This window comes from Kockiozyma suomiensis (assembly GCF_038497685.1).
Source record: "Kockiozyma suomiensis strain NRRL Y-17356 unplaced genomic scaffold V2V93scaffold_6, whole genome shotgun sequence".
NCBI lineage: Eukaryota > Fungi > Ascomycota > Lipomycetes > Lipomycetales > Lipomycetaceae > Kockiozyma > Kockiozyma suomiensis.
The window spans coordinates 829,122-855,453 of record NW_027117669.1 but is presented as its reverse complement, the minus strand read 5'-3'; the positions used below and the strand labels follow the sequence as shown (position 1 = coordinate 855,453).

The following is a 26,332-nucleotide window of genomic DNA, read 5'->3' as shown; positions in this document are numbered from 1 at the left end:
GAGGAAGGTGGCGAGGCATGCACCCATTTGGAGCCGAGCCATTGTTTGATTGGCAGTTGGTATACGAATATAGATGCTAGTTCTCATGCTGAATCTTAAACAGGTACTTAAGAAAATCACCAAATAGATATTTACTATACACTTACACTCTCAGCACTATACAATCAATCAAAGAGTATGACGGTAGAAGTATTTAGCGTTCTCGGTCCAGCTGCAAAGAAGCTGCGGAATGACAAAATACTAGCGGCCCGTGCATGAGACTGCGCCGCACAGGTGTTCTGGAAGGCTGCCTTTTATAAATAAACACTTGCTCTTCGTCTTCGTCTCGGCTCTTGTTTTTCTCGATTTCTTTTCCCTCCCTCTTTCTCTTGTTCTTTCATTTTACCCTCTATTGATTCCGCTTTTTTCCAGTTTTATCTCTCCTCTTGCGTTTGCTCGTCTTACTCTTGCTTCTCTTTGTGTACAGCTTCATGGATATGTAAGTTCTCTCTCCCGCATCGCATTCCTGAAATCCTTCTGCTGCTCAATACAGCCCTCCGCACTCTACCCTTTCTTCCTCACTCGACACTCTCTTTTCGTCTTTTTTTCACTCACATCCACTCATTCGTTCTATCAACACCTTATTAACACCAACACCTATCAACATCGCTCGCCTCCTCATCTCTTCCTACTCCTTCTTTTACTCCTTTTCTTACCCCCCCTCACCCTCTTTCTTCACTCGCACTCACTCCTTCCTTCTCTCACACTTTTTTTCTTCTCTTCTCTCACACTTTTTTTCTTCTCTTCTCTCACAACTTCTTTCTTCTCTCACACTCTCTTCCTTATCCCACTCTTCCCCCGCCTTTCGACTTGACCTTAAAATTTATGTGCGGCTCATTTTTTTTTTTGCTGATCAGGATCCGCACATGCCCGCTTCGGTCATCGCCGTCACCTTTGTTGCCGTCATCCTCTAACTTTCTTCCGCAATAGAACCTTCATCGCCTTTCACGACCTCACCAGCAATTGTCGCGCACTATTTGCTTCCGACTCGATCGTACTCGTTCTTGGCTACGAACCGTCTGACTTCGAGGCCCGCTCATTCTTCGACTTTGTACATCCTGATCAGTCGCCCTACTGCCGCAAACTCCTCCGCGAAATCGTATTTGGCGACAAGGCGGTCGTCATCACCTATCTGAGATTGCTTTGTCGCGATGAATCATATGTCGACTGCGAATGCATGTTCTCTGTCGTATTCGACGTCCTCGTAGCTGCAACTCGCGTCTACCAATGGACACTTAAAAGCGAAGGTGCGCTTTGTCTCTCTTATAATTCACATTCAGACTCTGACAAGCATTTTAGATCGCATCCGCCTTGCGCCTCTAATACATCGAGCATTTGCAGCTTCCTCCTTAATTGCCGCTACTCGTCGAGCTGACATCCTCACCCCAAAATTCAACCACATAGCCTCCTCATTATCATCCTCCGAGCATGAACCCCGCACAGCACTTATCCTCAATCGGGCCTCCATTTCCCTGCCAATCATGTACGCAGCTAACTCAAGTACTCAAGTTCTTGAGATATCACCATCAAATCTCACTGGTTGGAGTTTCTGGGACTGCATGAATGCCGAATCACTCATCCAAGCGCAGCTTGCCTTCGAGCGGGCAAAAGAAAACGACTCAATCGCTTATCTGCGGTTCTTTTGGTGCGATCCACGATCTCACCAGCAGCCTGCAACTCGTCATATACGCCAACAGATGCAACCTTGCTCATCCAATTTTGACTCCAGCGTCTCTGCTTGCAGGACTGAAGTCGAGGCCGTCGTCTCGTGTTCATCTGACGGCCTTGTTATTGTGCTTAGACGCGCTCTACCAATTATTACTTTAGAACAGGCAATGCTGGTTAAAGCTTCTGACTTGAGTTTACATAGCGACCGATTGCAGGGGGGTTTTGCTAGTCCATGGGGTATGCCACTGCCCTTTCTGCCACCTCCGATACCTCGAGTAGCTTTAGACACAGGGAGCACTCACTGCCTTAGATTTTCGGGGGACAAAATTATAATATAGGTCATTATTTTTTTGTGTCCTAAGAGTCCACCGATACAAAAAAAACATGAGCGACAAAACTGTTAGAGACATTATGGATAGTATATTGCAGATGGCGGTCATTGCTTGGAGGCGTCGACAATTCGCTATCACGGCTACAGATAGAGTTACACGACTATAGTATTACTTTAATGCGACTCGAGTTCTGATGGTAATTCAGTATATAAGAGCAATCGAAAACTTCTTTCTAATATCAGCTTCATTCTCATGTCCAGAGTGTTTCGTTGTCATACAATAGTTCAGAATAAAAAAAAAAACACCTTAATAACTGTAATCAGCTTCAAAATATTTTTTTTAAATGCAACGGGTCAATTTTCTCATTAAATAGTGTACAGGAATGGTCCCCAGAAAGTATTACCTAAGCACATCCCAATTCGATGGACTCATACGCCCGCGATCTCCACACCTGGCTTGCACGGTCACTTTTCGACGCGTCGACGACGCTTATGACCTGTAAGCTCGAATAAATTCACGCAGACTGACATGTATATGAAACTCTGATATCAATAGAGTACCGGCGTTCTCTTTTACTTTTTAGAATGACCAAGTACACGGTAGAAGGGGTCGTTCACGTATGGCGCGCGAATACTCTGATATGATGAGATTTTGTTCCTGACTTCTTTTTCTAGACGAGCAATGTATCAATATTTTATAACGTGGCTTTTTATCCGTTTCAAAAGAAACATAAGCCACAAGTTTTTGCGACGGTTGGAGATAACGTGGTACGTGTTCAAATTTTTGAGCTCGATAGGCAGAGAAACCATTGACTAAGTCACTAAAACAGGTCGTGACATGCATTTGTGGCACTAACGATCAGCAAAAAGTTCAAATCATAGCAACCTACGTCGATGATAATGTATTTATTTGTTGTCGATTTTTTTAGGTTTTTCTCGGTTGGCAAGCTAACGCACTAACTTACCAGCCCAACGAAGTATTCTGCTCCACGGCATGGACATCAAACCCACGCACGGGTGCGCCATGGCTCGCTGTAGGCGGCAAATCCGGCGTCGTAAAAATCATTGACTGTGGCACTGGAACACTAGTCCGCACGCTCGTCGGACACGGTGACGAGATTCTCGACATGCAAACTTCTCCTCTCCACCGCCATGTCCTAGCCTCTTCATCTGGGGATCACACGATTCGAATCTGGAATCTCGACGAAAAATATATCGCACAACCTTGTGCAGTGATCTGCGCAGGTGAAGGACACCGTGAGCAAGTTCTCTCTATCGCTTTTCATGATTCGAGTCGCTTTCTTGTCAGTGGAGGGATGGATAATCAGGTACATCTTTGGGCGTTGCCAGACTTGGAAAAGTTAGTAGTCGACCCCAATGATCCGGTTATTTTATACTGGTCGCATTTTGCAACAAGCGTACTTCACACAAATTACGTCGACAGCGTCGCGTTTTACGGTGACTTGATACTCTCGAAAGCTGCAAAGGAGCATCGTATAGTTCTTTGGCGCATTGACGGCTTCTCATCTGACCTCGCTGATATGCTGGCTCAGTCCAACGCACCTACAAGTCATGACCGGACAAAGGATTCACTGTCAGCATTTGGCGATGGATTTACTCGCCTCGCACAGTTTAATATTCCTAACACGACTCCTTGGTATATGAGGTTTGGAATCGGACATAGCATCGCTGGGCCTATATTAGTGATGGGAAATGATGCCGCAAAAGTTTACGTTTTTGAGTTAAAGGATTTTGAACTAAATAACTCCGACGATGACGTTTTTTACGAGGACGGAAATTCAGATACCAGCGACGACGATGATGAGGACGACGCCGATGAAGCCGACAACGACAACGGCAGTGAACAAGAAGAATCAGAATCAGAAGTTAAACGGAACCAATTACCTCGACCACCGACTTCGAAACCAGGTTTACATTTTGCGTTTAAGAAGGCCGCATGGATTGCAACTTCTTTACCATCTGCAATCCGAGATGACGACGATAGCGACATTATAGAAAATTTTGACGACAATGACGACGATGACGAGGACGATAACGAGGACGACGATGAAGAGGACAACGAGGATAAGCAAGATGATAGAGAGAAACCGGATGCCGTTGTGCCTGCGCGACAGTATAAAAGGCGTAGAAGTGGGGCAAAGAGCTGGGAGACCTTAAAAATCTCTCAGCGTCGCGCGAAACGAAGGTTACGATATCAGAGAGATAAAAACACGAAGAGAATACAAGAAGCTGTTGCTGTTGCTGTTGCTGATGCTGATGCTGCTGATACCGCCGCTGATCGGCATCAGGCTCTACCGGAGGGAGACGCTCTTGATGTATATGAAAGGCCTGATAGCGAAGAATATGATTACACTTTGGAAGTATCGGCTGTGACTGACCATGACGATGATAATGCCATGATCTCACGAGTCGCATCCAAGAAGGCTGCCGGGGATGTCATATCGTCGGATGATAAAGAAGCCGTTAATCACAGAGCAAGGTCCGCCGCCATGCGTGCTAGTATTCCCGAGACCACTGACGAGGATGAATACATCAATGAGTCACAACCCCTGTCGGAAGACGTTGAGTCCGTAAATGGGTTTGATCCAATGGACAAAGACACGCTTTCAAATTCGCAACCACAAACGCGCAAATCTGCTGCAGATTCAGCTGTCCTTTTGACTCCATCTGCTCGAACAAAAGTCTCTCACTCACGATATTCCACTCCGCAATGGCAAACCAAACCGTCGTTATCACCCTCACTCCCTCCAACATCCATCGAATTGCAAGCATACATCCGCTCACGCTCCGTTTCTTCTTCTCGCTTCAATCTCCCCTCTGCGGCCGTTCTCCCGGCAGAAGATACTCCCCTCACTCGCTCTCGTCGCTCGTTGACTTCCTCTCCCTCCACTCATTCGCCCAAATCTACCCACCGAAAACTCTCTTCGGCAACACAACCATTAACAGCATCAGCAGCAAATTCTACAAATCGCAAACCATACACACCAACGGGCTCCTCAGCCATCGCAGATCCATTCCAATTCGTTAAACCTCATTCAACACTCGATATACCACGCATTAAGAGGCTTGTTCGACATTTGGCGTTTAGTCCGCATGGTGATTATCTTGCCGCATGCGGTGATGGTGGGTTTGTTTGCGTTTGGAAAGTTCATGGTGGTGAATGAAGGATAGAGTTATGTACGATAATTTATGATCATGTAACAGTTGAATTATTTGAAACTCCGTTACAAGTTTATGTTGATACCCATAAGCTAGCCACTTAATATGCCCTAGCCAACATAGCACAGTAATTGATAAGATTTAAACTCCTTTTTAATCCTTATTACAATACAAAATACCCTGAGACAAACAAAAAGAACAAAAATTCCCTTTGTCCGAAAAATACAATTTCACAATCCGACATCAAAATCAACTCTCACTGAAACCTATAAAATTTTAAAAAGACGATAACCCCCTTGCCTGCGCCAAATCAGACATACCTTCACCAAACCCTTCCGCCGTGCCATTCGTCATCAAATAATTATACCAATCGCCAATATTCAGTGAGTTTGGTACGCTTCCTGTGGCAGATACTCTGGCATAATGAATCCCGCCATCGGCAGCAGCCATGCTTGCTGCTGCAGCCTCGGCGGCCCCAGTCGCTATACCAGACATCTTGGCTGATGTAGCACCGCCTGTCGAGCCAGAGTGTGACGAATCATCAGGTGTGCTATTGTCGATATCTCCATCGGCAAGAAAATCAAGAACCGGTGGGTTATCATTGGCCATCGTGCCCGATGGTGGCCAGGTCGTCGTCGCTGTTGCGTCAGAAGCCACAGGCGTCATGCCCGCTGCTCCGTTCCCATGTAGTTTAGCACCAAGCGGCTGCTGCTGCGCCTCTTGTCGCTGTTGTAGCTGTTGCTGCTGCTGTAACAAAGACGCAATCTGATCCTCAGGAAATAGTTGTGACGGCTGGAAATTATCCATAAAAGTCTGAGAAATAGGCGGCGAGTGCGTGACAAAGTAAAAATCAGGCGGCGTTCCTGGAACCGAAACGCTAGATTGGAACGGCGTCGTCCGGCTCGGTGTCTGATTACCTCGGGATAAAAAATATGAGCTATCTTGCTGGTGTGCAAGTTGTCTACCTGCTCCAGTAGGTAACACCGATGCAGTTGGCGATGAAGAAGTAGAAGGCGTGACTGATCGAGAAGCCGTGCGCTCATACGACATATTCGGCGCCGGCGCTGACGGCAAGGCAAATTTGAAATTTGATGATACAGCAGGATATGATGGTTGCGGCATAGCCATCGGGCTCTGACTTTGTGCTCCGTTGCTGCTCAGAGAAGGATGCATAGACGCCGACACTTTTGAAGTTACGTTGGGTACCGACGAATCCGCGTGCGGCAATCTTGGATGCACCGCCCTAAATATCCGGTCCTTCATCTGCTTATTCTCATTTATCTTTTCAAATAAGCGTAAAATCATTCTTCCTACCATCCATGATTTGCCAACTTCCTCTAATGCAGCCATACATAACTTTAGTGACTTTTGCGCATCTTGAACAACTTGAGGCGAATGTGACTTTGTCTGATAAACAAACATAATCATAGCCGAGAAGAGAGTATACACTGTAAACGCCGGAACATTACGTAATTCGTGTGCGTTCATCATATTTTCGACAATTCGAGCAATCATATGAGCAGCCTGGAACGCAATTCCTCGGGAAGGATATGACGTAAGATAACTGCTGCCTAGTGCTGATAGCTGAGGTTTGGTCTGGGACATGTTTGTCCGGTGTAAAAGGCAGAGTACTGTGTAGTATTGCAAATGAAGCAATGCCTTAAAGAAGTCGTGAGACTGCGAGTCCTTTACATGATATCGAAGTTCTTCTGGCAAGTTATTCATCCATGCGCCAAGCGCCATGTCAGAATGAGTGATATCTGGACTGCGATTATTTGACCTCGAAGTCTCTGATGCGACAGAGAATTGCTGACGCAGTACCAATCCCATAATTTCCGATAGTTTCAGTGATTGGATAAAATACTGTACATGAAGCTTATTTGGAGGATATTCGTATGGACCTGGACCCTCTTCTTCAATGAAATCTTCTTCAGCAAGCATAGGAACGTCAGTGTCATCGGTATTAATCAGCACGGGGCGGCCAAGTGCAATAGCAACGTTGCGGTCTCGACTCTTTAAAGCAATATTAGCACCATCAACTCCCTACTTCACAAAAAAATAAAAATAAAAAAAACTCACAAATAAAACCCACCACAGTCTTTTCCAAAGTCGTTTATCAACCACGCTTAGCTGTGAATTTTCGACACTGCGATGAAGACCAAATCCCTGAGCTACACACAAAGCCACTCGAGTCCAATAAAATACGTTTTTGGTAACATCTTCCGGACCTTCCCACCACCATCCAAGTAGCACTAGCGACTGAACGATCGATATTCTATCATCTTCATAATTCGCATCATACAATGCCTTGCATCGCTTGTAGATCGTTAAGCTCGCCAAATCAGCCGATCCATTGTGATCCAGTAGCGCGGGATTCCGGCAAACACGAGTACCTGCTAGCAAAATGGCTTGTAAAAGTAAAAGAGAAGGTGGATCTTTTGGATCGTCGTACCGGCGCATGAACATGGTTTGATTGATCATTGGGACAATTGGATGGATAGTTGAAAAATAGCATGATACTAACTCGTCGCAGATGTCTCTAGGTGGCAATAAAAATGCACCACGCTTATTCAATATTTCAATTTCTTCCGGATCTAGCTCGTTTAATCGCGCAGAGCCAACACGCAGTTCATCAGGAAGGGGATAATGACAAACCTCGGTATCACCAGCTTTCGACTGAACAAGTAAACTCAAGTTCGATGATGATCCAAGGTACGCGACTCTACCCGAGTTCCTGACGCTGTTTGTACCGGCAGATTGGGCAGAAAGCATATTTACCCAAGCTTCTGCTGACGCAGAGGAATTTGGCGGAACAGCAGTAGCAGCAGCAAGCCCACCTGGTTTTGGTGTTGCCTTCCCGTTTCCAGCGGCGGCGCCATTTGAACCGTCAATCTTCCTGCTCTTCCGATCGTGTTTCTGGTTTTCTGTCTCGTGGTAGATCTCATCTTCATCTTCGTCGTCACCGTCATCGCCGGATTCGTTATGAGAATATTCACGTTTCGAACTTCGCGTGCTTCGTCCTTCAGATGGGGTTTTATGCTCTCTCTCATCGACCCGTGCTGCCATTCCGAATATTGATGGAGAACTTCTTGGACTTTCAACATCGCGTTTGGTGCTTCTAGATTATCTGTCAGCTACAAGATATACTAGTCAATCTAAACAAAACTAAACAACATACGCGTGCTCTGATCCTTTACGGCGTCTGGCATCGGGAATTCTATTAAAACTAGTATTAGCCTTGCCCATAACTGTGCACGCATGCGAGGTCACTCCTATCTGGCTCTTACTTGCACTCGCATCCAAAGGCCACGCAGTTCTAGACGGAGCAGTCAATATATAACTATCAATTAAAGGTCTTTGATAGTGCAATACATACAGTGCATGGCATGCGGTTGGTGACATCGCAGCGAACCTAATACACCATCAATGTCAGAATTTAAGCACTGTCACATGCGCGAGCACGCAGTCTGAAAGATCCTTTCAGACAGCGCATCGCCGGAAAGAAAAGACACACCTTTCGCGAATGGCATCTAAAAAAAAGCTAATCAATAAAATATCAAGACCGAAAAACGGAGAAAGCGTACACTTCACAGGCCCTCGATGCTCGCGCTCTGCGATAGCTGATTTGTTGCCGAGCGTAAGGGTTCTGAGCGGATGAGGATTCGTCCTGACTAGAGTCTTCTGCCATGATGGCGAAGGAATCGAGATAATGCCAATCAGCCTGCAGAAAGTTGACTATGGGCGAGGAATAGACCGGGGAACGTTCAAGCAGAAATTTAGGTGTACAGAGGACGTTGGACTGGCCGATGTCATGAATCAGCAAGAACCCCGTCCCACGTTGATCAGCGACAGTTCTTCACGTGACAACGCCCTCGCTTAAGTAATTCCCTTCCGATGTGCGCCACAATAGCTTTTTTATAGTCTTTAGACGTTTATTTTATGGCTATTACCACCAATTACATACATGCAAATATCGTAGTAGTATAATACATTTAGAAAGCTTCTAGAATCTCATACCAAATTCTCCCCTCCTTCTTCCAACTCTAGTTCTGCTTCTCTGCAACTTCGACCTCGCTCGAATTCTCTTCAACCGTAACTCCACTGACAAGAGTTTCACTAAAGTACTCAAGCGCAATGACAAATACACAAAGCAGACTGGCAATACAATAATGACTGATACTCATGCCAATATCCAACCAACTGCCCTCATCGAGGACCAAATAAAAGAAATTGAGCGTCAAAATATCCGAAATCGACAACACCATCGTGAACAGTGACGAAGGTTTGACGCCAAGTCTTTGAGTCAACAGGCCTAGATCAGCAGAAATCACAGCAAATGGAACTAAAATCTTGAACAAAAGAAGGGCCCCCATTGCAAATGGATCAAACACAGGTAACAGTCTGTAAACCGAGTCGAGCGAAAATGATGAAATACTAGCGATATTTCCCGTACCAAAAAAGGCAATCTGCGTCAAGAAGAAGAAAAACAACGCAATTCTTATATCTGCAAGCTCCAGTCGACGCTCGGTGACTTTCTTGTCCCTGGAAAGTTTGGAAGCGATTTTGCGTGGAGCAGCCAAAGCCTCTTTCTGGCGGCGATCCTCGTATATCTTGAGCTCCAGATCGACCCAGCAGACCAAGTTGATGAAAAAAGTAACATAAAACAGGCCTTCATACGAGATTGTAAGCAAAATAAAAGTAGGGGCAAATGCAAGGAATATTATCAACAGTCTAGTTCTGTAATCATGATAGCGATTTTTCATATGCACTAGTGGTGTCAGAATTGATGCTGCAAGCACAATCCACCCAACAATTTGATTTCCAAACGGTAAACCTTTTCCAGATTGCAGAGATTTGACTGTCGAACAGGTGACAGTCATAGAGAGAACGACGATACCGAGCTGAACTCCTAAAATTGTTGTGGTAAGACTGCTCAGTTCCTTACTAGGTCTCATGACCAAGTAAATCATGCAGCTCAATCCAGCAATAGTCATTAAAGAGCCTGCAACCAAAATCTGAGTGATGCTCTCTACCTTAATAACCGGAAGCAGTGTAAATGAGCTCATCACAAAACAGCTAACAACCCATGTCAAAACTAATGCCTTGCTTTTCTTTGCAACCTCATAATTTTGAAGCATCGGCCATGTTGATAGCAGAGCATAAATCACCGAAAATACTTCCCGGTGAAAGTATCCTGCAACAATAGCTTCCATGAGAGCAAAAAAAGCAATAACTTCGACCATAAGCTTTCCAACAGTATTTTGTTGCTTGCCCCCTGAGTTCCAAATAAGAATTTTCAGACCTTCCCAAAGTGATGCTCGATATTCTAGTACAGTCTCCCAAAATGCAACTGGAAATACAGCATATAAATAATGCATGATTGGCGCATGCTGCAAATAGAATGTGCCGAAGATAGAAGCGAGAATCACCATCGACAAGGGAGTGAGAACGGATCCAAGAGATGGCTTGATGGCTTTTGGCAAAATATAAAATTCCAAAAACGAAGTCAATGCATATAGAATCCATCCAATAAAGCCCAACGTCACCAGCGTTCTTAAAAATAGCCAATTATAAGTCTGCAAATATCGGAGCCCCTGTAGTCCTAGTTGCATCAAGTCATACGAAAGGCCAATGGCAGCATCAAATTCTCCAGATTCATCTGCTTTAGTCATAGTAGCTACTAACGACTCTAATGAGCTGGTTGCATTCTCAATTAAAGGGTAAGGCTTGAACTTCACTTCTGAAGATTCGATTTGACCTGCAGATAAGTCAGAACACAGGACGTTTTTTTATATTTGAAATATATATAAATATATATATATACCTTCTTTGATGTGGTACTGCTCTAGAATAGCCCTCGCATTGGCAACAATCGCTTTACTCTTTACAGACTTTGGAGCATCAAGGAAGTCTAACGGTAATCGACCAACTGAGTTGGCAGGGTAGTTAAGACCAACTAAGTAAGACTGCGTAACAATTCTCTGATTAGTGCTCTTCCATAAATAACTAAACACACATAAATAATAAATACCATTAGCGACGCAATGTCGGCTTGTTCAACATCCACTCGTTTGACGGAGTTCAGCTCCCAAGGAATTGAAAACTCATCATGGCCAACGGGAGTTTCCTTATCTGGCGATGCAACGCCAGCCCCCCAGGCGATCAATGGCGTCCGAGTATTATCAGGATGACCATCGCCATGACTTCCCCAATCACTCATTCCGTGATCAGCGGTAAATACCCAGGCAGTTTTGTCATCCTTGTAGAAATCGTTGACAAGCTGTTCTAACTTCATCACGCCACGATCGACGTGTTGTATGTTCTGGTAATACTGATCAGAATACGGACGACTAGCATGACCTGCTGTGTCAATTCCCAGCAAGTGCAGGAAAAAGACAATCTTGTCTTGTCGCAATGCAGCATTGATTGTAGGATCTGTTTTTGCGCTCGAAAATAGCTCCTCAACCTTATCAAAAACAAAAGTATCCAAGTCACGAGTATCTAAGAAGCAAAATTCAATTAGTTCGAGAATACTTTGTCGTTGGAGAGATTTAGAAATACCTTTTGTGAAATCTTCAAATTCGTGACCATACATGTACGTGTCTACTCTATCCGGACTCGATGCTCCTAATGCAAACATTGGTAAGATGTCGGGAGAACCAAAAGACCATGTATGACGTGATTGATTAAATACAGAATCAAAATTGACAGGATTCTCCTTCCAGCCTGTTTGTCCAGTCAGCCAATATTACCGCGTGAAAGGTAGCGCAATTAACTCAGTTCTTACCTTTAGTAACAGCACTGACGTCTTCGTAAAATCCGGCAATAATAGCCACATGTCCAGGGCGCGATTCTGTGGGCATTCGGGTATGCGATACTCCAAAGGTGCCTTCCTCTAAAATCTTAGACCGCAAGAATGGAGCCGCGTACTCGTACGAGTCGGTAGTCGCGTTATACTTGGCCTCAAGACACTTGTCTGCACGCAATCCATCTCCTAGGAATTATCAACAGTCAGCTCTCCCCGAAAGTTCACTTATAGATATACGAAATTTAGACTTACCAACAACTAGAAATAGACGTTTAGCGGGTGCATTTTCTGTAGACGCAAAATGTTGCATGCCATGGACCAACGGCGTAATGAAATAGATATCAAAAATTGACCAAAGATATACAAGGTGAAACAGAATACCAATCAGCAGCACTGCCTGCTTTCCGAGCCTGTTCATAATTGCTATTGATATATGATATGTACACGTACTATGAATTATCGATGCAAGGGCACTGGCCAGTTAAATAGAAGCGTCAAGCCGCCTATAATTATCTAAGCAAGCAGATTGCAACTATTGACCATTGTCTGGCTCCCAAGAGCACAGGTAATTGAACTTTTCAAGAGTGAAAGAGATGTGAGAAATTCTATGAGAACAGTTAACTTATCGACTTCTTCAAACACGTTAATGACGCTAGCTGCTGCTATCCCTGCACATCTGCGCAATCGCTGGAATAGATATCACGTGATATAGCACTTTAAAAAACTGACGTTTTCCAAATTGGACTTCAAATCGAGTAGTATAATTCCTATGATATTGCTGTTTACTGCTGTGCATCTGACTTCCATGCAAAAAGGGCACAACCGTGCTTTATAATGGCCAAAGACTCACTCAGGGCATATGTGAATCTTATTTTTCGTTGATAGAGATTTTGCGACTGCGATGCATAATGAACCTCCGAGAGACGTAAATTGCGCTACTATTCTCATTGCTATTGGACCGGCTTCCTGGCCTGATCCATAAAGTACTATAGACCACTTTGGCTTCTGCATGGTTTTTAAATTACGGCCATCCTTCACTTTGCTCGCTAGATTATTATTAAATGTCACCCGCTTTCCCACATAGAGCGCAGCGTGGCCGCTGGCGAGGTCCTAGGTATCGCACTTCAAAATGTCTGCAGAAATTTAAAGTAATCATTCGCTGCGGATATCAGAACTGTAAAGTAATTTCTTAAAAGCGCTCGTGGTCGTCCTTTTTTGTCAAAGGATAAATCTGTCGATCGGGTACATAATGTTGTTGCGCCTGGCTCAAAACTAATTAGTGGGTATCAATCAAGCTTCTTCAACTCAGTCACTTTGTGCATTCGGTCATATTTTGTGCTATCAACTGCAACTCTGAATCCGAATGTCAGCTGTCGTAGTTATAATCTACTACGACAAGGCATTGTTCTTTCTAAGCCTGGTACAAGTTGTAGGTCATAAACCAACCTAGTAGAATGGACCAAATTGTACCCCTTGTCGAAGGCATCGGTGGTTAGATACAAGTAAGTTATCTACTTATATGCATATGATACTGTTATTCAACTATTTTCCAATAACATCTCTGCAATATTGTGACTAATGGAAGTACTTATCATTACTTTCCCGGTCAGTAAAAGTAGTCGTGCGGCTCGAGTATAAATAGTGGATAACAGCAAAAATTTGGTTACAGCTACCTGCAGATATATATACTCTTTTCTTAAGATTATTCCGGTCCTTCAACCTGTTCGCATTAAAGTCAAGTATGAAAGGGGCCCTGCCGCAGGTGTCTAAAACTGCTGCGATGACCTTTGAGGTCATTGCTCAGTGCTCAACCTCCAAGGCTCGCGCGTCGAACATGACGATGCCTCACGGTCTTGTATGTTCATTCTGCCTTGTATATGCAATTAGATTTGTGAGAATAACCAAGGATCTAGGTTGAGACACCAATGTTCATGCCAGTTGCTACGCAAGCGTCATTGAAGGGTCTGACTCCAGAACAGCTGGATGATCTGGGATGCAAGATTTGCTTAAACAACACATACCACTTGTACGCTTATCCTTTACTTCTTACACATATTGGCTGCATCAAAGTTAATAAAAATTCAGGGGCCTAAAGCCAGGCCAAGAGGTTCTGGATGTCATTGGCGGAGCTCATAAGTTGCAATCTTGGCCGCACAATATTTTAACAGGTTCGTTCTTTGTCGTGATCTTCTGATGTAAAAGCTAAGTCTTTCGATGCAGATAGTGGAGGGTACGACTAAAAAGATTTTGACTGTTAGTTATGCTATTGACGTAAATCTGCAGATTTCAGATGGTGTCGCTTTTAAAGCTCGCTACAATCACGGAAGAAGGTGTTCGCTTTCTGAGTCCGCATGACGGCACTCCAATGCTACTTACCCCCGAACACTCGATTGAGTTGCAGAATAGTATTGGTTCTGACATCATGTACGAGTCATGCTGAAAACTCCAAGAATGGATTATGTAACTGACATTGTATATAGCATGCAACTTGACGATGTCGTCGCGACGCTTACAAAAGGTCCAAGAGTAGAAGAGGTATTTATTCGATTTACTTCCTGCAAGTACAAACATTTTCTAATAATGAGATATAAGGCTATGTATCGCAGTATAAGGTGGCTGGATAGATGTATTAAAGCCAATAAAAATCCAGACCGACAAAACCTGTTTGCTATCATCCAGGGATGTCTAGATCTTGAACTGCGCACTATTTGCTGCGAAGAAATGAATAAGCGAGATACGCCTGGTATAGCTATCGGTGGGTTATCTGGTGGTGAAGATAAGGATCAGTACTGTAAAGTGTAAGAACTGCAGTGCTTTCTTGTTTGCCAAAATTGATGCTGACGGAGAATATTTTAGTGTTAACCATTGCACCGATTTACTTCCCAAAAATAAGCCAATCTACTGCATGGGAGTGGTATGCGCAACTTTGACCTTTTCGGGAAAAAGTCACCTCTAATGCATCGTTATAGGGATATGCGGAAGACATGATAGTCTCTGTCGCGATGGGCGTTGACTTATTTGATTGCGTCTATCCTACTCGAACAGCGGTATAACTCTTTGCTTGAAAATTTTTTTTTCCATGACTGACTGTTGAGTCTACAGAGATTTGGAAACGCCATAACCTCTGAAGGTGTACTCAATCTTCGGAACAAATGCTTCGAAACTGACTTTGGTCCGGTTGAGAATGGATGCGAATGTCCGATTTGTCGATCAGCAGAACAAGGGGGAATGGGTGTCACTCGTGCATTTTTACATCTAATTGCTGCCAAGGTAAGTTATATATTTGCCGCTTTACTACAGTAGCAGGTTCTAAAATATGTAATATGAATAGGAAACGACTGGCGCGCATCTTCTTACTCTGCATAACGTATATTACCAGCTCAATCTAATGCGCTCTGCTCGACAAGCAATTATTGAAGATAAGTTTCCAGAGTTTGTAAAGAAATTTTTCTACAAGTTATACGCCGGAGAGAAGAGCAAATATCCAAAGTGGGCGGTTGAAGCGCTGCAGGCTGTCAATATTGATATTCTGGCTAAGATCAATGGGGAGAAGTAGAAATTCCAGTTTGTAAAGGCATGTTGCTCCATGAGTCGTGAATAATCACGTCACCTGTACGATAGATAAATAGAAAACAAATAAAAGATGTTGCTGTTTGTTTACTCTTTTCGTGAGCGGGAATCTGCGAAACTCGATAATAGGGTAAGGGCGAGGGCAAAGGCAGAGCGCGGTCGGGTTTCGCCGTGACGGACAGTGTTTTATAAGCGTCTACTTCCTCAGCATCCCGTCGCATACAACAACTACTATCCTCACTCCTCATCATGCGCACTTCCTCAATTCTTGCGGCCGTAGTCTCTGCTTTGGCTGCTTCGGCTGCTTTGCTCTCCGAATACAACACCCAGTCTCAGTTCAATCTGAACGAGCTGCGATTAGTCGAGACCGCCTCCGGTGCTCAGCAATGGATCACCGAGGCTGACAAGCTCCAGCTCAAGCGCGTATGTTTCTCTTTAGGGTGAAGGTTATCGGAATTATATACTAACGCAATTGAATTCAAGGCTGGAAAGCGATTCATGGACATCACTGAGATTGCAGCCAGCGACGACGCTGTACCGGTAATCACTGTCAATGTGACATATCCCGCTGAAGTCCAGTACATTGACGAGGCTACTCCCTTACTCTCTAACATCAGCATTGATAACATGAAAGTCAACCTTCAGAACTTTACCTCGTTCTACACCAGATACTACAAGTCCACCACTGGCGCCGACTCCTCGCAGTGGCTCTTCGACACCGTCAAGGCCGTTGCCGCCGTCAACCCCAGTATCAAGGTCTTCCCATTCCACCACCCCTGGCCTCAGACTTCTCTCATTGCTCGTATTCCTGGTCTCAATGCCGGTACTCCTGATGATCGCACTGTTGTTGTTGGTGCCCACCAGGATTCCATCAACCTCATCTTCCCTTCTTTCTTCGGAGCACCCGGTGCTGACGACGACGGATCCGGCACCGTTACTATCCTCGAGACCTTCCGCACTTTGATCAGCAATGGTTTCACTCCCAACAACACTGTTGAGTTTCACTGGTACTCTGCCGAAGAAGGAGGTCTTCTCGGATCCCAAGCAATTTTCTCTGAGTACGCCAAGCGTAAGATACAAGTCGCAGCTATGCTCCAGCAAGACATGACCGGATTCGTTAAGAAGACCCTCGACGGTGGTCGTCCCGAGTCTCTTGGTGTTATCACTGATTTTGTTCACCCTGGCCTCACTGAGTTTATCAAGAAGATCGTCACTTCTTACTCCAAGATCCCCTTTGTTGAAACCGAGTGTGGATACGCCTGCTCTGACCACGCCTCTGCCGCCAAGGTGGGCTACCCCTCTGCCTTTGTTATCGAGTCTACTTTCAAGGACTCGAACCCTTTCATCCACTCCACTCGTGATACCATCGACAGACTTTCTTTCGAACACATGGCTGAGCATGCTAAGCTTACCCTTGGCTTCGTGTACGAGCTTGGAAATGCTGATTTGACTGAGTAGATAGAGAAAGATGACTTTCTATTTTTTACTTGTGCAATGCATGTAAATTATGGGTTGGATATGTTTTATATTTATATTCGGTGTTTATTTCGCGGTTTTTTTGTTTATTTTTTTCGGTTAGCATCCTTTTTGTCCTGTAATAAATTTTAGACAATTACAATTTCCGACAGGAATCCAACGAATTCGCAAATCTATATATTAATATACACGGGCCAACTATTTACAATCAGCTCTAGTAAAATCGCCCATCGCTAATGAAGCCTATGATTATTCTTTGTCTTCTAGCTTATCATATGACAATGGAATTAGCTTTCGTCTCTTTGTCTCTTGCTCCTCGTCGTCATCACCAAGAGCAGCGGGTCTTCGAGCAGGAGCCGAATCCGATTTTTTGGCCGCACCAAGTTTGAAAGGGGCTGCAGGCTTCGTCGCGGGTTTTATTGAGCTCTTTGCAAAGCCGATGGATACCGGTTTACTCTCGAGAGGTTTAGCGGCGGCTGGTGATTCTTCTTTCTTAAATGAAACACGAATGGGACCTGCGTCGCGGCGTAATTCTTCCTTTGGATTCTTCTCAGGTGTAGATGCACGTTTGCCAGTGTCCAATCCGTCCAAGAATGAATTAACGAGAGAAGAAGCTTCTTCGCCTTTTGCATCAGAGTCATCAACTCCACGTGCCCGCCTTTCCAGCTCAGATTCTCGAGCATCTGCTTCTGCTTCTCGAGATCTAAACAGTGCCCGGTTCCGAATCCAGGCAGCGCGATCGTAATAGTATTCTTCTGATCGCTTGGCTGCCTCCTCATCATCATCCCAATCAGCATAGCGCTTGAGCAATATCTCACGATTCCGCTCGTATCGTTCCTTATCTTCACGCTCCCGTCGTAACTCCCGCTCTGCATTTGATAGACGCAGATTCTCCTCGCGAATATATCGTCGCTCTCGTTCAATGAACTGAGCCTCCAAATCGTCCTCATGTGCATCTTTACGACGTTCTTCGATTTCTTCATCTGTAAGTGGCTTCCCGTCGTGTCCAAAAATCTCTTTCTCTTCTTCGTAGTTTGCGGATTTCGAAAATTCAAGTGGATCGGAATAAGACAAAGAAGTGACCCGCATTCTTGACGGTCCTGTAGGTACGCCTGGCATAGGAGACGCAGATTGTTGTTCGCGATTTCGAATCTTCTCTTCCTGTATCCGAGCTAATCGTTTTCTTTCCACTTCTTCTTCCCGCTCGATTCGTTCTCGTTCCCGCTGATTAGCGCGCTCTCTGAAAGCCGCAATTTCCTTTACGACAGCAGCTCGCTGCTCTGCTGGAATATCGGCAAGTTCCTCGTCATCTAGATGAGGGGCCAAAGACCGAGAAAAATCAAAAGTGGCAGTCTCATGTGCTTCATCAGGGTGATCGGCCATGTACTTTAACTTGTATTCTTCTCTTGATTTCGGTTCGAGCCAGTTCTGTAGCATTTCGCCAATATTGGCAGCAGTCTTCTTGATTTCATCTCCCTTGAGTGCAGCCGATTCCGAGGTCGAGGAGTTGTATTCAGAGATTTCAAATTTGGTTTCATCCGAATATGTTATTCGTAGCTGGCTAGGTCTTCGCGCGACAAGAGCCTCATCGTCTTCAATAGCTTCTCCTTCCTCGACTTCGATACCAGGAATAACCACTTCTTGTAGAACCTTGACTGCCTTACTCAACGCGGCAATTGATTCAAATTCTACCAAGGCACATTGTTTGGGCTTTCCTAAAGAATCTTTGAGGCGGACCCAGGATGCAATCTCACCTGAAGACTTTAGTATCTGGCCTAGCCAAAAGTCGTCAAGCGCGTCAGGCACCTCGCCAATGAATATCGTCCGATTTTGTTCTTCAGTCGTAGGCTGTCTAACTCCCGGGTCGGTCAGATAAGAAAATTTCATTGTGGCGATCGGAATACTCGCAGCGATCGGATCAGAGGCGTGCTGTCCATTTTCGGCCATCGACGTCGACGGCGGTGGGAAGTGACTGGGTGGTATTGGCGGTGGGAGAAACGCACCTGGACCTCCTGGTGCAGCACCTAGTGGAAATGGCATCATTGGCATCGGGAAGGGAAATCCTCCGGGAGGAGGTGCCATCATTGGTGGAGGTGCTGCTGATCCAGGAATCACTGGTATACCTGTAGCACTCCCCGCTGCGGAGCCAGGAAATGGCGGTGGCACAAAGCCTGGCGGAGGAATAAACTGGCCTATATAGAGTCTAGTTAATACTAAATATCTATAAATATTGAGTTGGAAATCATACCAGGTGGGAATTGCGACATCTCAAATTAAAGAGTCCTATGTGGCTGTATTCAGTTTCGTACACTGTTCCTGCTCACACAACTCAGAATTCTTCAACAAAAAAGCAGCCGCAATCTGCAGTTCGGTTCTGTTCCTTTGAGTCCCTGCTTCAACCGCTCAGTTTGATACCGGAGTATTATTTATCGATTGCTGTAGAATGGCGAGGTTGGAGAATACGTGAGATTTCTTCAACCCTATTCTGCAGTAAATCTGTACGTTTTTTTCATTTATGCCATAAAGGTCTGAGAATGGCTTTTCAGCTGGGATTGTAGATTATAATGTTCGCAGCACATACGATAATTTTCCCTCGAGAGCGATCAGATATTAGAAGACAATGGCATCATTGGCAGCAATTCGCAGCCGCTTGACTGCGACTGGTTCGCAGACGCAGATTTTGAACCGCTCAATTGCTTCTACGGTTTTTTCTCGGTCAGTTTCCGTTAGATTTAATTCTACTACAAAAGACTCGACAACACCTCCAGCCGAAAAGCCGTTCCAGCTCACCGACTTTATCAAAACCGAAACCGAAGAGCCATCACGGCAAGCTACCGAAGCTTTGCACGAATACGAAGAGTTCAAAAGCTTTACATCTAATCTGTCTGGCACAACCCTCGGTTCCGAATCTGACAGAAGAGAGAGCTTGGAAGCAACGGGTCTCGTTTCTCTGGCCAATTTACCAAATATCGGACCATACTCAGGTCGTTCTTTTAGGGTGACGGACCCTAGTAGACTGACTGATTCACTGCGAAAGCTCAACCAAGTTGTTCAGCAAAATAATCTCACAAGCGAGTGGCACTCGTACCGAATGTTTGAGAAGCCAAATCATAAACGGAAACGCCTTATCAACGAGCGGAAAAAGAAGGGATTCAAAAAAGAGCTCGGAAATACGTTTTATTTGCTTAACAAATATCGGGCACGGGGATACTAAGTCATGTGCTATTCCTATATCTGCGTGTGTCGATCTGGTGTAAATAGTTCAACTGAAATTGTAACATAATTCTATCAAGTGTATCTAAACAAAAAAACCGCATATTAACCGCAAAGCCTATTCGTCTGCATCGACCCACTGCGCGCTGGACATTTGCTGTAATCGACTAAGTGCACGCGCAAATGCAAAAACTTCCTCATCACCTGAAAACATATGCAATTCTCTCAAACTATCTTCGATACCTTCATCGCTATTCATATCTGATTCAAGGTCCGAAGTGCTTGCTGATACTGTAGCATCTTTTTTGCGATCATCTACTAAAATATTCGCAAATGGAACTTCAGAAGTGGCAATCAACTTTCCTTTACTTTCGTAGACAGCGTCGAGAAAAGTGATGAATCGACGCGCTTTGTCTTTGTTGCTCATCGTCATAATCGGAATATCGGTAACTACAAAAGCTTGGTAATTTCGGGCAAGTTCAAGGTAGTCTGCAGCGCTCATTGGTTGACCGCACAACTGTTCGAAAGTGAATTGCGCAACTTTACCTGATGCTTTTGGAACTTTCAATTCACGACCCCAGATGGTATGAGTAGCGGGATGCGGGGGATCTCGCGGATTGGCAAAATAATTGAACCATTTTTCTTCATGGATCTTTGCTCCAGAGTCTAGTGGGGAGTGATAGACGTTTTTTAGTGGCCGCTCGATTCTCCGGTAATCTGTCGGCGAATCAAGGCAGATAACTTGTAAGCGCTCTTTGATCAACTCAATACAAGGGATAAATGATTGTCTCTGTATGCCGTTTTTGTACAAGTCATCAGGAGCACGGTTAGATGTAATAACAAAAACCACTCCATGATGAATCAGAGCCTCAAATAATCGTCGAAGAATCATAGCGTCGGCAACGTCGACAACTTGAAACTCGTCAAAGCAGAATACTCGAGACTCATCCGCCAACGCGGCAGCAAGGAACGGAATCGTATCAAGATCAGCGCCATGCTCAGATTTGAGAGCGTGGTTTCGTTTATGAACGTCTTGCATAAATGCATGAAAATGGATTCGACGCTTTGAAAGTACTGTGGTTGGAATTGTGGAGTAAAACATGTCCATTAACATTGTTTTACCGCACCCAACGTCGCCGTACAGGTATATTCCCTTTGGAACAGTGGAGAGATCAATATGAGGGATATTTGATTGCTTGTCTCGTGAAAATATGCTCAAAAATCCTTTTTTTGGTTTCAGGGTTTCAATGTCTGGATATTCGATTGGCGGGGGATGATAGCGTTTGATTCCGTCGTGAAGTTCTACCAGTAGGGTCACAATTCCTCTTTGAAAGGAGTCGTCACGGAGGATCCCTTTGTCAACAAGAAAATCATACTGCTCAAGAGGCGCTTTGGATAAGCCTCGTTAGCAATGAAGGAAATTATAGGGCAAACAATGATGAATTCATACTTCGGTCAATAAAAGTGGTATCGTTCTTTGCCTTGCTCGCAATGGTACTCGACCATCTCTGGCGAATATGATTTGCAGTAAGATTAGAAAGAGATATCCCAAAGGTTTGACGCTCTAAATCAAACGCGACTCGATTTGAGCAAGCGAGAAAATGAGATTGTTGCCGTGCAGTGGTACTGTAGTAAATGCGGCGAATAGCAGGTGTTCGGATTGTAATTAGTCCCCGCATTTCTCTCATTTAAGTCACGAAAGCGAGTAACGAGTCATAGAAGAGCAATAGAAATTTAGCAATGAAAGAGCACCTTAATCATCAATTATACGCAATATTTTTATAAATCTCTGGAAGCCGATGTGAAATAGTATTGAATTAAAATGGAATGATAGTTATTTCGGATGTGAACTCGGAACCGCTGAACTCCAAATGTTCCACAGACGCTGCGGCTCTGCTTTGCTCGGCTTATTCTGCTTGAATAAATACTTTTACTATATATTTCAATATGTCGCAATACAAAACAGTATCAAAGTTCAGATCTACTAATTATCTATCGCCTATTTATTGAGTTTTTGAGGCGTAGTAATGTAAACGGACTATAAAAGTACTGTGGTCCACAAGCAGTAATTATTCAAAAATCATACCAGATTCTTGAATTTTTTTTTTACACTACTATTATTTCGGATTTTTGGTTTATTTATTTCTCAAATATCTTTGGAATCAAAAGAAAGCGGGTCGAATCATTTTTGATACGATAATACCCGAAATTTATTTGATTTCAGTCTTTAATCTCAGCCACCGTGCAAAGTTTTAATCAAAAAGCCATAATTTCCATTTTCTTTTTTTAATTGAAAACAGACGGCCAAATTATACTATTTTTTCTTCTCTAATCAACTTGGAAACTCTCCTCTCTTGTGGCAAAAAGTCTCTGCCACGTTCTTCTATCTGTTATGTAATCACATGCCAGAATCCTCGACCATAACTGGTGTGCCATCTCAAGCATTTGGTCAGTTTTACTCCGAGCCTCTTTTGTCCTTGGACTAATAAATCACGATTTAGCGACATAATTTCCAAGAGATCAAATCATTTATTCTCCTTCTCTATACTAACGAATGCAGAAACAATAAAATAATGCTAAAACCTTAAAACGCGCCTACTCTAAAACACCAACCCGCCCAATAACGGAATTCCAAAGTGAATTAAGCCTACAGTAATAGATGCTTACACAGAACCACGGCCCAACATGCGTCTTATGCATTTCTTCAGTTGGTCATCATCCGCAGCATTGATCTTGACATCTGACGACGCAACACGCTGATTATATGCATCCAAGCATCCTGAAAACATCACATTATCGCCATTTCCAGGCCGGACTTGGTTTTGAAGATGCATGTGTTGATCCTTGAAGCGCTCTTTGAACGCACTCGACTCGCTGTCTTCTGCTGAATGTCGCACCTCGAGATCACGCACGACGTTGCCGTTAAGTGCGCGTACTGTTCGCCAGTATTGCTTGCCTGTGACATCGGAGGAAATAAATCCCTGCTCAGTCGCGCCACCACCATACGGTCCATTACCCTGCGAATCCTGTCCAATATAGTATGCATCGCCAGATTGATGCGTCCAGAGACTACTTTGATCCTCGACATCGTCTAACAAACCACGCGTAATCTCAGCCGTGATTTTCAGGGTTGGGGTAAACTGATAAGCAGAAACGAGATTTAAAGGATATGAAACTGAGCGGCTGCCCAAATGAGTGGATGAAGTTTCCAAAGTCGTTTCAGCAATGACGCGCTGATGATACCCGGATTGCGCATACTCCTGAACATTGTCTGACTTAAGAGACCATTCGCAAGTAAAGATTTTCTCGATGGATTTGGAGGAAACCGATGATGCATAGGTGACGACAGAGGTGTATCTGCCAGATCGAGTAGCTATCGAAGTGACGTTCAATTCTGTACCATCTGGGCTCTTTGAGACAGAGTTTTGCAGGGTGAGCGGCAAAATACTCGCTTCAGTGAGCTTTCCCGAAGTAGCTGTAAGCTCTTCAGAAGTCCATACAAAAAGGTTTCCCGAGACAATCCAGTCATGCTCAATTGTAGGCTCAAGATCGTCACCAGTCGCGACTTTAATTTCGATAGTTGCAGCGTCCCAAAGAAGAGGCAACAAAGGGGTGATGTCGAATTCATACATTGGCACATCGTAAGCGTTAATTCCCACAATTGGACGCCACAGCCCGGGTGAAATTCCTCCCGTGTAAATAATAGGAAAGGCAAAAGTCGAGCCCACTAACTGATTGTCGACAAAGAGCTCGATCTCACGATGCGGTCCATGTCCTAGCATGACTTCATCTGGAAAAGCAGTCTTTTGCGATGAGATTATATTGCCGTACCAGAATTCCTCGGCGGCATTTCCAGAGGCTGACACTAGAGCAATTGCCTTTGTTGTAGAGCGAGGTAGACTGAGTTTGACAGACGCCGAATCTTGAGGTAGGGAGAAGTGTGACGGTTTGTCGCCAGAGCTTTTGCGAGATGAGACGGGAAGGATGATGTCTGCGGCGTCAGAGGACTCTTCATTATAAAATGTGGCGGTCAATGTTATGTCAAAAGAACCAGTATAAGTGTCGTCAACAAGATTGCCCATTTCGAAAATGAGCTTTTGATCAGTCTTGAAAATTGACAAAAATCGAGAAAGGTCTTTGGTATAGCCGAAATGGATGCCGTTATAAGTTGGCTCGGCAGTCGATGTACGCCAGATCTCATGATCGCCCAGGAATATTAATGCAAGACGATCAAACTGGCGACCCTTGGATGTAGCTGAGAGCGTGAAAAGTACGCGATTAAAATCGACTTTTGGAGGAGAGTATTTCCCCACAAACGGACGGCCGTAGGAGAATTCAAAAACATGATCCATGACCACTATTGAGGCGACCGGTTGTGTAGCCGTAGCAAGGGGGTCATCATATACTTGGAAAACTTCAAGGGGAGACTGTGCGGTAGTGTTTATGGGGGAGGTGGAGAGCGTCCTCTGATCCTGGCTGGCGAGGACATCGCGCAAGAAGACTGCGCCTGTTCGCGGACTGGGAAATACGATTGCACAAGGGATGAGTATGGTCGCGCATAACAAAACTAGAGCAATGCGCTTGAAAACCGAGTCAGTATGGCGCTCATGTATCCGATGAGACTTGAGTTTCTCCATCGTGTCGATTGCGCGAGGGAGGGTGGCTATTCTTTATTGCAGAGTAGCGGGCCGGGGCACGAACTCGAGCGAAGATAACGCGCTGAGTTTAAAAGTCACGTGGAAACTTAGTATTACGACGAAATTACATAATACAAAAAAAGAGTGACCAGTCTTTTTGATTCGGTACAAATGGCAGGGCTTTTGAAAACGACGATAGGAGTAATGAGTAACGCGAGATTAAACAATGCCGTTTAATGAGCACAATTTGTTTAATGAGAAGCAAAGTCAAAGAGTGCGCGTACGAGTGTAATATCGAGTAGACGGACACGACAAGGTTGTGAGCGGATCACAGTCCAATTTCGGCATAATCCACCGTTCGCGGGCGCAGGACGAGAAAGACGAGAATAAGAGGAAAGAGCTTTCAAAGAACAAAACAAGCAGTAGTCAAAGAAACAACTGCTCACTAATGAACGGCCTGAACCAGCGACTTCTGTCGCGAATTAGGTAAATTCAATTCCATTAGGGGCTCTCGTGGCTATTTTTACTTTGCAGCGTGCGGCAACGGTCTGCATTCCAGTCTCTTGCCCCTTTCTGCCACGCTCATTCTCTTTCTACTTTCTCTATCTATTCTTTCTTTTCTGCTCTTCTGCTTTTTCTCTACTTTCTCTCATCTTTCTACTCCTCCTTCTCAAAGAAGCAGGCATGCGTCTCCGCACCCCGCGCAGCCCGTGGCAAAGGCTGCTGCTGCTGCTTTTTTTGCTCCTCCTCGTCGGTCCCTCCTCTGCCTTCGAGCTCCCTGCCTTCCTGCGACGCTCCCGCGAAGCTAGCCATCCCTCAGTCCTTTCGTCAATCCTCGCCGAAGAGCGGCCGTACCACCACTACCCGACTGCCCGTCGGAGGCTCGTCGTTCGCGTCGATAATTCCACCGTGACCTCCACTAGCGATCGATATCCTGAGCGCGTCGTACCGACTACTTCAAGTCCGTACCCTTTGTACTTTTGCTTCATGTCTTCCTACTCACCTTGTTCTCTTACTGCTATCAGGCTACTCTTTAATAGCAACCTCATCCTACGACGATGATACCCCTCTCTATCCCTCGACAATGACCTCTTCTGCGGCCTCATCTGACTACTTGATCACTTCTGCGGTAACTGAAAGCTCTTCACCGGCAGACACAGCGACTGCATCAGAGTCTACAGCTAATCCTTTGTCGACTGACCCAGTCATCGCTACAGAGTCTACAGATAGTCCTCTTCCTACAGATCCAGCTAGCTCTACAGAAAGTCCTCTGTCGACTGACCCGGCCATCGCTACAGAGTCTACAGATAGTCCTCTTCCTACAGATTCAGCAACCGCTACAGAAAGTCCTTTGCCGACAGATACAGCGACCGCTGCGGAATCTACAGATAGTCCTCTTCCTACAGATCC

General features: G+C 44.8%; 11 protein-coding genes across 11 annotated transcripts in view; 6 read left to right on the top strand and 5 right to left on the bottom strand.

Moving 5' to 3' along the window:
• Positions 1-87: 87 nt before the first annotated feature.
• Positions 88-2,334, top strand: V2V93DRAFT_232866 (uncharacterized protein). Its single transcript, XM_066907070.1, has 4 exons — positions 88-103; positions 155-478; positions 970-1,286; positions 1,339-2,334. The coding sequence occupies exons 2-4, from the start codon at positions 471-473 to the stop codon at positions 2,043-2,045; spliced, it is 1,032 nt and encodes a 343-aa protein (XP_066766297.1). The 5' UTR covers positions 88-103; positions 155-470; the 3' UTR covers positions 2,046-2,334.
• On the top strand, positions 2,335-5,359 carry V2V93DRAFT_232742 (WD40-repeat-containing domain protein). The gene is made up of 4 exons (XM_066907069.1): positions 2,335-2,656; positions 2,714-2,806; positions 2,869-2,940; positions 3,007-5,359. Exons 1-4 carry the CDS (start codon positions 2,624-2,626, stop codon positions 5,221-5,223), a joined length of 2,415 nt encoding a protein of 804 aa, XP_066766296.1. The 5' UTR covers positions 2,335-2,623; the 3' UTR covers positions 5,224-5,359.
• Positions 5,246-9,147, bottom strand: V2V93DRAFT_369280 (fungal-specific transcription factor domain-containing protein). The gene is made up of 7 exons (XM_066909981.1): positions 8,803-9,147; positions 8,733-8,748; positions 8,595-8,630; positions 8,506-8,534; positions 8,397-8,435; positions 7,298-8,336; positions 5,246-7,231 (listed from the first exon to the last, which is right to left on the bottom strand). Exons 1-7 carry the CDS (start codon positions 8,904-8,906, stop codon positions 5,495-5,497), a joined length of 3,000 nt encoding a protein of 999 aa, XP_066766295.1. The 5' UTR covers positions 8,907-9,147; the 3' UTR covers positions 5,246-5,494.
• Positions 9,148-12,677, bottom strand: V2V93DRAFT_369278 (Phosphatidylinositolglycan class N-domain-containing protein). The gene is made up of 6 exons (XM_066909980.1): positions 12,279-12,677; positions 12,006-12,212; positions 11,780-11,944; positions 11,250-11,719; positions 11,043-11,184; positions 9,148-10,976 (listed from the first exon to the last, which is right to left on the bottom strand). Exons 1-6 carry the CDS (start codon positions 12,442-12,444, stop codon positions 9,262-9,264), a joined length of 2,865 nt encoding a protein of 954 aa, XP_066766294.1. The 5' UTR covers positions 12,445-12,677; the 3' UTR covers positions 9,148-9,261.
• A 1,020-nt stretch (positions 12,678-13,697) lies between these two features.
• V2V93DRAFT_369274 (tRNA-guanine(15) transglycosylase-like protein) lies at positions 13,698-15,738 on the top strand. Its single transcript, XM_066909979.1, has 11 exons — positions 13,698-13,881; positions 13,940-14,052; positions 14,112-14,194; positions 14,247-14,256; positions 14,310-14,450; positions 14,507-14,561; positions 14,619-14,824; positions 14,883-14,940; positions 14,996-15,073; positions 15,129-15,296; positions 15,358-15,738. Exons 1-11 carry the CDS (start codon positions 13,768-13,770, stop codon positions 15,580-15,582), a joined length of 1,251 nt encoding a protein of 416 aa, XP_066766293.1. The 5' UTR covers positions 13,698-13,767; the 3' UTR covers positions 15,583-15,738.
• Positions 15,739-15,803: 65 nt separating this feature from the next.
• On the top strand, positions 15,804-17,267 carry V2V93DRAFT_335073 (uncharacterized protein). The gene is made up of 2 exons (XM_066907718.1): positions 15,804-16,019; positions 16,080-17,267. Exons 1-2 carry the CDS (start codon positions 15,846-15,848, stop codon positions 17,052-17,054), a joined length of 1,149 nt encoding a protein of 382 aa, XP_066766292.1. The 5' UTR covers positions 15,804-15,845; the 3' UTR covers positions 17,055-17,267.
• On the bottom strand, positions 17,168-19,521 carry V2V93DRAFT_386171 (uncharacterized protein). Its single transcript, XM_066912263.1, has 2 exons — positions 19,321-19,521; positions 17,168-19,264 (listed from the first exon to the last, which is right to left on the bottom strand). The coding sequence occupies exons 1-2, from the start codon at positions 19,337-19,339 to the stop codon at positions 17,322-17,324; spliced, it is 1,962 nt and encodes a 653-aa protein (XP_066766291.1). The 5' UTR covers positions 19,340-19,521; the 3' UTR covers positions 17,168-17,321.
• Positions 19,522-19,654: 133 nt separating this feature from the next.
• V2V93DRAFT_369268 (uncharacterized protein) lies at positions 19,655-20,383 on the top strand. The gene has a single exon (XM_066909978.1). It carries the CDS (start codon positions 19,693-19,695, stop codon positions 20,284-20,286), a length of 594 nt encoding a protein of 197 aa, XP_066766290.1. The 5' UTR covers positions 19,655-19,692; the 3' UTR covers positions 20,287-20,383.
• On the bottom strand, positions 20,300-22,174 carry V2V93DRAFT_369267 (AFG1-like ATPase-domain-containing protein). Its single transcript, XM_066909977.1, has 2 exons — positions 21,736-22,174; positions 20,300-21,674 (listed from the first exon to the last, which is right to left on the bottom strand). Exons 1-2 carry the CDS (start codon positions 21,971-21,973, stop codon positions 20,404-20,406), a joined length of 1,509 nt encoding a protein of 502 aa, XP_066766289.1. The 5' UTR covers positions 21,974-22,174; the 3' UTR covers positions 20,300-20,403.
• A 447-nt stretch (positions 22,175-22,621) lies between these two features.
• V2V93DRAFT_232466 (peptide N-acetyl-beta-D-glucosaminyl asparaginase amidase A-domain-containing protein) lies at positions 22,622-25,264 on the bottom strand. The gene has a single exon (XM_066907068.1). It carries the CDS (start codon positions 24,920-24,922, stop codon positions 22,949-22,951), a length of 1,974 nt encoding a protein of 657 aa, XP_066766288.1. The 5' UTR covers positions 24,923-25,264; the 3' UTR covers positions 22,622-22,948.
• A 342-nt stretch (positions 25,265-25,606) lies between these two features.
• The window catches only part of V2V93DRAFT_380107 (uncharacterized protein), a gene marked incomplete at both ends in the record, with an annotated part of 3,659 nt that continues 2,933 nt past the window's right edge, over positions 25,607-26,332 (top strand). Inside the window, 2 exons of the mRNA XM_066912037.1 lie at positions 25,607-25,883; positions 25,963-26,313. Of these exons, the coding sequence (XP_066766287.1) occupies positions 25,607-25,883; positions 25,963-26,313 (628 nt within the window). The remainder of the gene's footprint in view (positions 25,884-25,962; positions 26,314-26,332) is intronic.